Source organism: Podarcis cretensis, assembly GCF_951804945.1.
Source record: "Podarcis cretensis genome assembly, chromosome: 3".
NCBI lineage: Eukaryota > Metazoa > Chordata > Lepidosauria > Squamata > Lacertidae > Podarcis > Podarcis cretensis.
The window spans coordinates 82,123,665-82,137,591 of NC_137172.1; the positions used below are offsets into that span (position 1 = coordinate 82,123,665).

At 40.6% G+C, this 13,927-nt stretch overlaps 1 protein-coding gene across 2 annotated transcripts in view; it reads left to right on the plus strand.

Moving 5' to 3' along the window:
- Positions 1-12,907, plus strand: part of RNGTT (RNA guanylyltransferase and 5'-phosphatase) — a 119,497-nt gene extending 106,590 nt beyond the window's left edge. For both annotated transcript variants that reach the window (XM_079970484.1, XM_079970483.1), the window contains 2 exons: positions 8,496-8,619; positions 11,193-12,907. In XM_079970484.1, the coding sequence (XP_079826610.1) occupies positions 8,496-8,619; positions 11,193-11,350 (282 nt within the window). In that variant the 3' untranslated portion in view covers positions 11,351-12,907. The remainder of the gene's footprint in view (positions 1-8,495; positions 8,620-11,192) is intronic.
- The last annotated feature ends 1,020 nt before the right edge of the window (positions 12,908-13,927 follow it).

Below are 13,927 nucleotides of genomic sequence, written 5' to 3' on the forward strand. Positions count from 1 at the left end.
CTGTCCCCACCCTTCAGAGGCAATCCCTATTTTCTAGCACCCATCTCCCCAAAATATATCTGCGCATATTTTGTCCATTTGTTTGCCTCTTGAGGAAAATATTGGGAAGTCTATTAGAATTAAATCTGCGCAGTAAGATGTACTCAATTGTTTTTCTTCCTGTCTCCAATGACTACCGTGTAGCTAAAGTCCATGGGTGTGCAGGGAGGGATGGAGAACAGGTGGCCCCACAGACCCTGTCGGAATCCAACTCCCATCAACCCCAGCCAGCATGGCCAATGGTCGGGGATGATGGGAGCTGCAGTCCAGCAACACCTGGAGGGCTACAAGTTTCCCACCCTGCTGTGAAGCATTTGCTGCTTCAAGCTGCTAGTTCTCAGGTGCAGGCAGTGCATTTGTGTTTCTGGCCATGGAGCCACAGAGAATAAGTCTTTTCTGCAGGAAACAGGTGAGCCGAAATTTGGAGTTCATGGTGTCCAACATCTTTGTGGCTGCTCTGGTGCAATATGTGGCAGAAGCTTTCCCTCACCACCCAAGGCAGTGTTGTTTCTTCTCTTCCTTGTTTTATCCCATTGCCCCATTGCCTGTGTGGAGCTATGTAGGTGGCTAGCTTGCTAGTAAACCCGATGGGCTTCTTATGGTGAGTCTCCTTGTGCTGAATGAGGCTTGAGCTGCTGTGGAACAGTGCCCTGCAGTCTTTGCACCCATAGGGGAAAGCTCAGGCCCTCCCTGTGCCTGAATGACTACTGGCACTCGAGACACTCATATAGCTCCTGCCTGTGATGTATGAGCAGCTTTGCTTTTCATATTCTAGTTTGAAGTGCATAATATGGGGAAACGTTCTCAGAATGATGGGGGGGGGGGAATTCCATGGCTTCATGAGCAAGCCAAAGGCAAAAATGGCAAAACATTTTAAAATACAAGAGTGAAATGGAAATTCAGCTCATAAAATATAATTTGCATCTTGGCTGAATGAAGTATATGCCTTCAGATGGTATCATTTTGAAATAATAAGCCTGCAGTTGTTCCTGATCTGTTTCCTAGTAACGTTTATGTGACTAGGTATTTAATAAAGTACATATTTCTCAGTTGCCAACATTGGCTATTGGAAATATACCATAATTAGCCTTTTGAGATCGCATTTGTTCTTTTAGTGTGCCGCAACCCAGATGAGAGAATATAAAGGAAACTGAAAATATGTGATTAAATCTTCCTCTTTTTATTGAAGAATGTTCCTATATAGGGAATATTGTGCTATGGGGAAAGCAGAGCTCCTATCGCACAAATCTGGGGCTTTGTTAGGCATAGAAGTCGACCCATGCATATTATTACACACAATTATCATAAAATTATGGACTAGAAATTGAAGAGTCATGCTGTTGCATTTTAGACAGCATATTTGTAATAAGCTGTAATAAAGTAAACATTTTGAATGGATATAAGAATAGGCCTTACTTGCAATCACAAATGTGTGCTCAATTGAAATGCTTTTGAAGCTCAATTTAACAAAGCAAACACATTTTCTGGCAGTATTAGCATAATTGTTCCCAGTGTTAAATTCTCATTTGAATTTTTAAAAACTTGGATAAAGCTAGCTGTTTAGAAGCTAGGCAGAGTGGAAAAGTACTATTTCAGATACCTAGCATTTCACTGTTTTATGGTATGTTAGTAAGTTAACAATAAGTGCCAAACTACTCGTGTTAATTATTCCCTGCTTCAGCCTATGATTCAGATCATTTGCTGATGTGTGATGACTGACTTTTTAAAAGTATATAGTTATTCTACAAACTTTACAAAGGGAATTCACTTATTCTACAGTGCAAACATCAAGCATACTCATAAGGAAACGGAAACCTGTCCATCTTCCTTGACAAATTCTGAATATAATGCATGAGTTGGACATGTTCATTGGTAATGTGTTTATGTGTACCCTTTAAAAATTATTAATGAAGTTGCCTTTAGGCTAAGACCTCAGTAAATCACAAAGACGGATGATAGTGAGTAGAAGCAGCAATTTAGCTGACTAAAATGATCTTTAAAAAAAGGTAAGGCTACCCCTGCCCATACAGGCCAGTCTTGCCAGACTCTAGGGTTGTGCGCTCATCTCACTCTATAGGCCGGGAGCCAGCGCTGTCCGCAGACACTTCCGGGTCACGTGGCCAGCGTGACGAAGCTGCTCTGGCGAGCCAGAGCCGCACACGGAAATGCCGTTTACCTTCCCGCTAGTAAGCGGTCCCTATTTATCTACTTGCACCCAGGGGTGCTTTCGAACTGCTAGGTTGGCAGGCGCTGGGACTGAGCAATGGGAGCGCACCCCGTCGCGGGGATTCGAACCGCCGACCATGTGTATAAGAGTAAAGGGCAGATGTTTTGCAGGTGAAGAGATTCATTGGTGAATATTATTATTTATTGAATTTATATACCACCCTATACCAGGTAGATTGCAGACATATCATATAGTTGTTTACCTGTTCCTGTGTTAGTGGGAGAGATTTAATTTCTTTTTTAAATATGTCTTTGAACTATAATTTCATAGAAAGTTGTGTAGTAAAAATCCACACTAATACTTCTGCTTATTCCTTCTGTTTGTGGATGATTTTTTCTTGAAAAGGATAGAAATCCATCCTGTTTACTACTTGGTTGATACATTAAAGCTGCAATCCTAAAGCCACAATCTTGATTTCCTATTTCAAATTTTCCTAATTAAATTATATATATTTTTAAATTACAAGTGCTCATGGTTGCTTAGAAGAGAGCATAACCATGAGTCCTGGTCGGGAAACCAGGCTGAGCTAAACCATGGCCTAACCATGGTAGAATTATTTCACTTTTATAATATTAATTTTTGTTCCCCTAAACTGAAATATATTGCATAAGCTAGTTTAGATCCCTTTTTGTATAAAAGGTATGGTAAGAGATGCATTGCTCTTGTAAGAAATAGTGTCGACTGTTAACTAGGTGAAGAAAACTGCTAAACTTTGGGTGAATTGCAGCCATTCTAATAATAGCACATACATATTTATTGTTACATTTACATTTCCTCTATGGAGCACAATGTGGAATACAGCATCTCCCCCTCCCTATCTTATCCTCATGAAAACATTATGAGGTAGATAAGGTTGAGAAACAGTAACTGGAGCAAGGTCACCCGGTGAGCCCTATGGTTGAGTGGAGATAGGAACTCTGGTCTCCCAGGCCATAGTCCAACACTCTAACCACTATACCACACTGGCTCTGGTTCTTCACAGAACCTGAGGTAATTTTTACTAAAATTGATGGTAGTTTTGCTTATGTACTCCTTGCTTCAAAGAAAATCCTCATCTTAATTTTTGTAGCCATGTAGTCTTATGGTCAGTATTGAACAATTGTAATTTTTAGGCCAGAGACTATTTGAAGAACAATTTTAGGATATTTTAGGACAACATTCTAACTGATTGTCATTAGCTATTACCTTAAACCTGTTAGGCAGCTAAAGAGTTGTATGTCTGTTTAGTTATTCCTGCCAAGTATGTGTTTCATTAGTTACTAGGAGCTCTGACATTATTGATATTATTGTTGAGTGAACCTACTCCTCCTCAACATTGTGTGAGGTACTTTTCAGTGGAGAGCATGTCAATTCAGTGCTACTAAGGAGGATTTGTGAGGCGAATTCTTCCAGTTGTAGTATGGTAACACTATCCCAGAAATGCAGGTTTGCTAGCCTTACCAGTTCTGGCTCCATTAGATGTGTATCACCACTGCAGGACCAGCAGTAGCTCATACAGTGATCGTTCCGCTCTCACTGAATAGATAACTGCAGGGTGAAGTACCGTATTTTTCGCACTATAGGACACACTTTTCCCCCTCCAAAAATGAAGGGGAAATGTGTGTTCGCCCTATGGGGCGAATGCAGGCTTTCGCTGAAGCCTGGAGAGTGAGAGGGGTCGGTGCACACTGACACCTCTAGCTCTCCAGGCTTCAGGAAGCTATCCGCAAGCCTGCGGAGCCCGGCGGGAACTCCTGCGGGCTCTGAAGGCTTGCAGATAGCTGCCTGCAGCCCGAAGCCCAGGGAGCGCGGCACTGTGCACCCTGGGCTTAGGGCAGCTATCCGCAAGCCTGCCGGATAGCTGCCCTAAGCCCGGGGTGCGCAGCGGGCTACAGCACCGTGCTCCCCGGGCTTCGGATAGCAGCAAGCTCAGGGAGTGATGGCGAGGTTGAGCGCAACCTCACCTTCGCTCCCGGACCCCCAGCACCGAGGCTAAAAACGAAGCCAAGACAGCTAGTGGGATCCATCCCACTCGCTGTCATGGCTTCTTTGCTCTTTGGGGCTCGGGGGGAAATTTTTTTTTTCTTTATTCCCCCCCCCCAAAAAAAAAATAAGTGCGCCCTATGGGCCGGTGCACCCTATAGGGCGAAAAATATGGTAAATGGAAATCTAATTCTTTGAAAATAAATTCACAGAATTGCTCAGATTTCTTCTGCAGCTGAAAGAACCCTTAGCAAAATGGAAGACCCAATCTGCTTCATGTTTTTTTGGAGGAAATATAGCAGTGTAGTAGCACACAATTTGAATGTGTCCTGCTATACAGGTAGTTTTTAATCACTAGAACTTAGACATGTGGGAATGGTCCAATTGTCCTCCCTGTGCAAAAGGGCAGGTTGAAGTTGTTCTGAACATGTACAAAGGACCATGCATCACTTTGTCTTCCCACTAGGTTTATCATGCAGTAGTCGCTTCAATCCTATACCTGCTTACTAGGTACTAGTAAGCCAGTTGAATTCAACTGAGACTTTCTTTAGACTGGCATGTATAGAATTATACTGTTAACCTATTATTATCACCTTGCTTGCTTTTACTGCTTGCAAAATAAGTGAGTGATATGGTAGATAGCAGTCACTTAAAATGATACAGGGTATATATAATTAGCCCAGTGTTTATTCTTGCCCTCCCCATCCCTCCTTCCATGTTCAGAGTAATAATGGGAACTTTTTATTGTTTTAAACTGATCAGCAGTTTCTGTTGGGAAAATGGATTTAGGCCATTGCACTGGCAGATGTTAGCATTTTCTGGAAAGATTTGTCTTCCAGATTGCTAATGAATGACCAAGCAAGTTAGTACATAAGATAGTTAATACTGCTTAATTGTCACAGTCAAATAGAGCAACCACATAATTTTCTGCTATTCTTATCCTGTGAACACTGCAAGAATGATCAACAATGAAGCATTACAGAGAGTTCTAGTTTGTGAAAGTCTTTGGCTGCTGCAGAATATCTTCCCTCACCCCCTTCTTTCTCCATCAAGCAGGTGGTTCACTAACAACCTTTTCCTGCTCCAACAGGAAAAAAATGTATATAAATACCAAATTTATTTGGCAGCCACTGACAGTTAATATTCATTTCCAAGTCATTACACAGCCTCAAGTTTCTTCCTGTGTTTAAACATATTCACTGTGGATTAGAAAAGGATGTTGTATTTTCCTGAGTGTGACTTTTATGCTAGCTGAGTCCATGGTTGCGAAACATCTGTTTGAAAAATGCTTTCCTCACACATAGAGGAATGTGTAATGTTCTGTACAAAGGAGGATTACTGAGAAGGAAAGATAGACACACCAGGGAGTTAATCAAGCAAGCAAGATGAGAATGATTCTACAAAACTGGGTTTGTAGTAACTTCATGGCTGTGTAAAAGCCAAACGCTTCTCATGGTATCACCCCTCCTAGAAAAATAAAGTTCCACCGTTTCCTTTTTCAGAAATCAATTTAGCCATCCTAATACCTGCTGAGTAAATTACTGTTTTGGTTTTGGTTCTTTGGGGTGGAGGAAGAACTAAGGCCAGCAGAACTAAGGGAAGAAAAACATTTTATACCAGACTCTCAATTGTGCATCATGTACAATTTTGGTCAGAAATGAAGTCGATAATAAGCTATACCCTATAAAAAATGATGTGGGAGTTTGTAACACACTTTCAGAACAAAATAATGCTCACATTATTCAGCGGAAAAATCCTCTGTTTACTTGTGTGTTGATAGCTAATATAGATAAAAACGATTGCTAGTGAAATTGAAATATTCATTGTTGTTTGTTGGTGAGGAAAAATACTTCTGAAATCAGTCTAGACTCTTCCTTTTTCAAACTGCAGCACAGCAAATATTTCATCAAGCGGCAATGGACCCAATCATAACAAAGTTCTTGTTAAGAAAAATGAAATGTTCTCAACAAGTGGAGTTGCCATAGTTACTCAGAAATTTTGCAGTGGCTAATAACATGCATAGAGTATGGTGCCCAAAACAAAAAGGAAGTTAGTGAGCTTACGCGGTTCTCTGAATCATTTAATAGTAAAATATTTTTTTGGAATATATCTGTCTCTGGTTGGCAAGTAATGAATGATTATTATTTTTTAAGCCTGTGGAGTACTCCAGACATATGATATGTAAAGACACCAGGGGAATTTTCACAGCAGAAAGAAAGTGGGGGGGGGGGGAGAATGGTAGAATGGTACAAGGTAGGAAGTATAATGCATTGAGGCTTTGAAACCAGGGGCATGCTGACACTGCTAAGGTTCAGTGCCAGGTTGATCCACTTATCTCATTGCTAGTCTGCAGTGTTTATAGCTTAAAACAGTTAGTGTTGTATCCAACACTGAAGTTCAGTTCACACCACAGAGTTCCATGTGTGCAACAGAACTTCCCCTTCCCCTCCCGCTCCTGCTGCCTGAAGCCCCCCATGTGCCTTCATTATAACCCCTTAGAGTTATTGTTGGCACAATTCATGACCACTGCAACTACAACTTTAAAACTTCGGAGCCAATCAAACAGTGATTAGAATGCAAAACCACAACTATCACATAGCAAGGATGGAAGCAGAAAAAGGTCCACATACATACTCAAGTAGCCACCCAGCAGAGCTCTTTTGAGTGGTTTAAAAGTTGGTACTACCTGCCCCAGTCAGTGGGGCACTGGAACCAGCCTACTGTGATAAGTTGTTCAAAATTGTTCATCATCCTAGTGATATTGATGTCAGGAGCTCGTCCTACACTCGTGTAGGGCCCTGGTAGAGACATATGCCCAACTGGCATGTTCCCTCCCTCTTGGTCATTTGTTTGGGAGCTTCAAAAGCTTTCTTCAGCCCGAACATCACAGCGACCGATGCCAACAGACGTTGGCACACTCAGGGATCCACAGAGTTTGTGCAGTTCACGTAATAGAACTCTATCTCAGCATTTGGCTAATCTACGTTTATTTATGTATGATACACTCGGAGCATTCTGACTTAGCTCCTTCCTCTTTCTCATCAGATAGCAAAGAGAAAGAACAAAGGACAATAGTCCCACTTCAAGGAACGCAGTAACATAAACATCCTGTCTCCGTCACTTCCCACTCTGTGGAGTCAAAACATACACCGTCATGTGATAGACAACAATCCCATGACTGCAATCACGGAGCAGGAATCTTAACAGTTGATGCCTAGTGAACTTATCACAGTATACTGAGTTTGGCATGAAATCAGCCCTGACCACCCTGGCAAATGAACTCCTTTGAGGGTGAGATGGGGGAGTGCAACCCTGCTGTTGCTGGATATCTCAGTGGCTTTTGATACCATGGACCATAGCATCCTCCTGGACTGTCTTCATGGGTTTGGAAGTTGGAGGTATTCTTTTATGGTGGCTCCACTCCTACCTGCATGACTGTTACCAGAGAATAGCATTGGGAAGGCTGCATGTCTACATCTTGGCAGTGTAAGCTGCAGGGTACCACAGGGCACAATTCTGTCCCCAGTGCTATTTAACATCCATATAAAGCTGTTGGAAGCAACCATCAGGGCACATGGCATCAGTATGCTGATGATGCTGAGCTCTACTTTTCTATTAAATCTACTCAGGAGATGATCTCTCATATGCCCTACTGTCTCATCTTCTGGCGCAACAACAGAAATTTGGGGATTTGGGTGGCAAATAATGGTCAGTCTCTTCCCTGTGCTCTGAATGTTCCTGAGACTTTTGGAGGGCCTGTGGTTGATGCAGAGATACATGTGCCCACTCAGGAATCCAGGAGTTTTCCATTTTCTCGGGGCAGAGCTCACTTTGCAGCAGATGAACTCTTATATGCCCCTCCCACATAATCTGGTGCAGTTCTTAACGATTTCAACAGCATTGCAGGGGGGTGGAATAGATGGTCGATGGGGGCCCTTCCAACTTTGCAATTCTATGAGATGTGGTGGGGAGTTGATGTCCAGTCTTTTCCTTGTTATCTGGATAGTACTACTGTTTCTACCCTTATGTGTATTTGCTAGCAGGAACCAAAAATAGCTACTTCCTGGTCTTGTCTAAAACTCCTTCATCTTTTGCTGGCAGTGGGATGGGACAATGTCCATAGTATGTTGTACAAGTTGGAAAAAAGTTTCATAACTATGTGAAATGTGCATTGGTAGTTTTGAGTATCCTCACTTAAGAAAGAAATGTTTGACTTCCCCCATCTTTGACAAATGTAAAACTTTTATTTATTTATTTAATAAAACAGGTAACAAAAGACTTGAAACAATATGACAATAAGATTATAGAATGCAAGTTTGAAAACAATAGCTGGGTCTTCATGAGACAACGGATAGACAAAAGCTTTCCAAATGCCTACAAAACTGCAATGGGTGAGTGCAATAATTGGTCCAATATCTCAGCATTTTATGTCTGCCCTGCTTCAGTAAGGTCATCTTTTCAAGGACTTTATACTCAGCTCAGTTGCTTTAATAGCATCAATGTTTTAATGACACTGGTTAAAATTTGGGTCACAACTTGAGTCTGAATTGCGACTGCTTTAAAATAACAATTTTTGTCTAGCGTGGACTGACAAAGCATATTCACAATGTTGTGTTGTGTTCCATTGATACACAGAGAAAAGGTAGCTTGGCACATGAATGTACTATATAAGCTGAACTTGTGGAACAAAAAATCCTTGATAATTTCAGTTCTATTCAAAATGGCGCAATCATTGTTCACCAGATGGAAGAAGACTAAATTAGGAGGAGAAATTGTAATTTTCAGATCCCAAAATAGTATGCAAACAATAGGGAATAAAACAAATGAAGGATGCAGGGGTGGGGGGAGTATGTCCTTTATGAGACTGTGACATACTCTAATTCTCCTTCAGATAATAAAAGGACATTATGAAAAGTGCAAGGCAGCAGCTTTCATTCACAAGGCAAATATAATAATTTTAAAATTAATGCAAGTTTGTGTGATATAGGTATTTTAACTATTATTCTTTGTGTCAGACAAACTACTAGACACAAATTTATTAATTCCTCAGTAATGGATTTCAGCTCTGCACATTTCAGATACTGTTGAAACTACTGATACATTCCTGTGGCGTAGCCATGTTAGTCTGTTGTAGCCAAAACAGCAAGTATCTTCTGGCATCAAAAAAGGCTAACAATTCCATTGTGACATAAGCCTTTGCAGGCTAGAGCCCACTGATATTTACTCACATATACAGTGTCACATATACAGGGATACCTCTAGTTTTGGACTCGATCCGTTCTGGGGTGCTGTTTGCACCCCAAAAAGTCCGTAATCAGATCGCTGCTTCTGAGCATGCGCGCAGCGCGATAGAGCGCTTCTGCACATGTGCGAAGCACACAGAACACTTCTGCACATGCACACGCGGCGAAACCCGGAAGTATACACTTCCAGATTTGCCGTGTTCGCAAGCTGAAAAGACGTAACATGAACCTAATGCAACACGAGGTATGACTGTATTGCTATGCCAATTTCACACCTGAAGAGATGCCATTTCTTTAATGAGAAGGATACTTCCAATTAATTAATTCTGACCTAAAATTTTGATTCAGGTCACTGATTTGGGAGTTCTTATGACCCCCTACTCTCGAGGCAATTTCAGGAGACACAAGGGGGAAAGCCTTGTTGCGCAAGCAGAAGCCCTTGTTTGTTAGGTGAATGTTATCCTTTGTGTTTACATTTTCATAAAGCAGATACAGAGTTCAACCGTAAGTCCTCATCTCGCCTTTTTGTGGTTTACCATAGCAAATCATACTGCAGGGCCAGGAAACTAGAATGATGGGCAGATCATACCTGACTGACGATAGGGAGGTGTGGAGCAGAGTGGAAGATCCTCTCCCACACCTGAGGCCCTGCCATCCAGGGTAGAAGTGTGTGTGGGGGGTAGGCTTTTGTGCCTTTTTTGCTGTTATTGCTCCAGGCAGAGGTGGATCAGCAGATTGAAAAGCCTCCAAAGCACCAAAATGTTTTCTACTGGCGATTGATTGTGGCAGAACCACTGGTGGTAGTTTGCTGGCTGCCATGTTGGAACCAGTGGGGCTCCTCTCTACCAGTGTCACCTGACAGAACAACATGGTGGGGAAGCAAAATGAGGGCTCAGGGAGGGCATTGCCCACCACTACTAGAATGAAGAATTTGGTCTTCCTCAGGAGACCAGCATTGCATTATTTGCCCACTTCTCAAAGTTCTGTTCTTTTTGCCAGCCTGGAATTTGAATTACAGATACTGTGATATATGTAGTAATCAGTCTTATGGATCATATCCAACAAAGTTGTCCTGTTCATGCAAGGACTTCACTTTATGCAGTGGAAAGTCTGCATCCTCCCTTCCTTTGTGCAGCCTCCAGAGCAGATTTGGGGGACTCATGGGCTGGAGTTATGTTGTGTAAGTTGGATGACTTCATTGGATACAACCCTGTGTAATTAAGGGAGTGTGATTTACTCTATAATATGACAACTTTATGACATTTCTGTTCATCATGAAATATTTGGATCAACATTGCTTTTAGGGTACTTCCGTACTGTACATGTAATGTTTATAACTTACTACAGAGGTCATCTGCAAAACAAGCCAGCTTCAAAATATGGGTTATAAAGCTGGCCTGTTTCTTTTAAACGATAGTTCCTGATTTGTGTATAATGACCAGAATCAGACAACAGGAAACCAGATTTTGGTTTGTACAATCTCTTGGCTGAGAGGGGAGCAGGAGTGCTACTCCTGGACTCCCTGAGGCTTGTTTAAATCACACGATATCCTGGCTTAGTATTATGTGTGGACCGTGCCAATGGCTTGCTGCTTAGGAGGGATGCCCTAAATTGACTAGCTATATTCAACTTAGGATAAGTTGACTTTATCACATGACTATTCATGTGTGTTTTTATCACATAGTTATTTGACTGTGTTTCTCTCCCCGCACCCCCGACAGCTGTGTGTAATAGCATACGACATCCAGTGACAAAGGAAATCCTTTTCGACTTCATTGAAAAATGTACAGCAGCAGCTCCAGGACAGACCCGCAAGCATCACCTGGATCCTGACACTGAACTCATGCCACCGCCACCTCCTAAAAGACCACGGCCGTGATTTAAAGACTGAGAGAATACTGTGTTGTTTACAGTTCTACAAAACAATGTGTGTGGGACATTTGCAAAAAGTTATTGTAAACATCCTGTAAATACTTATGTGCATTTTTTTTGGAATGCCATATCATGGACTCAGATTTGTTTTGTACTTGACAAGTTGAATATTGCTTTGTGGAAACTGAGAACAGATTTAATCCAAAGGGTTAGATGAAAAAAAAAAGTGTAGAATCAATGGAAAGCCACCTTGTTTGATAGGTACCTTTCAAATCTAACGTTTTATACTAGTAAACTGGAACTGTGAAGCCATGACAAAGCGGCCCTTTTCTTTTTCCAAGTGGTGTTACAAAGAGTGTGATGTTGCCTCTAACCAGTTAAGATTTGTTGCTTTGTTTTATTTAGCATAGTTCTCTTATGTTTCTTAGGCTCATGTTTAAAGACAAACGGCAGCAAATGTTCATGCAATGTACTCTTTAAAATAAAAGTTTATCAGGTTTCATTAAAAAAATTTTTAGGAAAATTTTTTTTTATATTAAAGAAGTAACCCAAGTTGTGTAAATCCTTTTGGATAGGTATTGGGTTTTGTTTTTTGTTTAGTCTGAAGAACCACATTCATCTGTTAATGCTCTTTTTAATATCACATTTTAGGTTTTATGCTTTGGTAGGCACAATCAATCCTCAGTATGAAAAAGCAAAGCTTAATTTCTGTACAGCAGCTGTAAATGGATTATGTCAAAAGATGTTCATCATGTTGATGTGTACGCTAACCATGTTAATGACACTGCAATAATTCTGTGGAGAAAATGTTGGGGGAAATTCCAGGAGATACTTGAGGAGATGAATAGAAGTGAAGTGTGGTTTCCCTTCCAGGGAAATGGCCTCTTAGAAACTTTAATAGAAAAAGTAAAGTTTTGTTGCTGAAAGTAGCATTAGGAACCCCCACACCTCCTATTTTTAAAGCAAGAGCCATGTTAGGTACCAAACTAGAGCAGTCTTCTTCCCTAGCCTAGTGGCCTTCAGTGGTTTTGACTTCAGTCCCCCCCCCCCCGCCCCCAACTGGTCTCACATATATGGGGGGCACTAGGTTGGCAAATGCTGGTTATGAGCATTCTCATCCAGTGATTGTAGTTTAAAAATATTAATTAAACAGTTTTCCTGGTTTTTGCTGATGTATAGCAAATTTATTAGTTATTCCATCACTACAGAGAAGCCACATTATTTAGACCTTGAGCAATTATTACATGTTTAAGATCTAGGAACAAATGTAATAGCATTTTACAAGCTGACTGTAAAATAAGCCATTTAGCATTTTGATTGTTTATACTTATTGATATGGATAAGTCACTTAGGCATTCAGCTAGCTACTGATCTGCGAAAACTTTATTTGTTATGTATTGATAACCAAATGGTGTTTATATTAGGAAATATTTAAAAGTTTTAATATTTCCCTCCCCTGTTTTTATACATGAAAATGCATTTTATGCTTTGTTCAGTAGCCATTTTGAAACCTGTCTATTAAAATGTTACATTTATCTTTCTGGGCACTGAACAGATAAAATAAGTTTATTCTTCTTGAGAAGTTGAAATTTGACCAAAAATTATTTTACTTACATATATTCCTGTTCACCTATAGAAGATAGCTGCCACTTAAGCAGTAGTTTCCCATCAGCCTTATAAATAGATGTGAAAAGCTATGCAATCACTTTGCACTCATGGATAAAATGAAAGTTTCTAAATGGATAAAATTGTTTTGCCCTAGATTTAAAGCTCTGTCGTGCAGGTACAGCATAACATGATTTCTAGTGCCATTTGGACACTTGTGGTAATAGCAACCTTTCAGCTATGTTGCAAATAATATGTGTAAATTTTAAATATCTATTACTAATATTTATCCTGTCTTTCAGTATTCTAGCATGCTGTAACAGCTGGTTATGACTTAAATGCTTCTAGATCCATAGCTTCGTACCAGTATTTATTATTTTCATAAATTATGCCCATTGCTTGTGTCCTCATTCACATTATTAATGGTTATATTGAATTAATGAGATTTCCATTTCACTTGTACAAATGCATTTTGCCTTTTAAATTTGCTCTCACCCTTGTATTTGTGGGTCGGGGGAGCTGAATAGATGCTTCACATTTTCTTTCCAAAGGCTGAAAGCCTTGACTTAGCTATGAAAGAACAAGAGGCTTCCATGAGAAACAGATGAAAGAATAATCCTAAACACAATTTCAGTTGGACCAGCTTGCCTTAATCAGTGCAAGGCCTCCATTTGTCTGAGACCGAAGTCAGCAGCAGCAGAAAAAGTTGACTGGACCACATAAAAGGAAGCTTGAGTGGGCTGGTTTTTAAAAAATAAAGTAATGCAGAACATTTGCATTCAATGACATTCCAGGAAAATGTCATTACCTTCTGCTGCAAAATATATTTTAAATATTTGAGGGAAGTCAGTTATCTAAAATAATGGTAGTTCAGTTTAAGGGGGGAAATAGATCTCATTTACAAACGGGGGCACTTTTTTTTGTTAAGCTTCACGGCTGGGTGGGGTCAAGAAGGGGGTGCCAGAGCCCAAGGCATTTA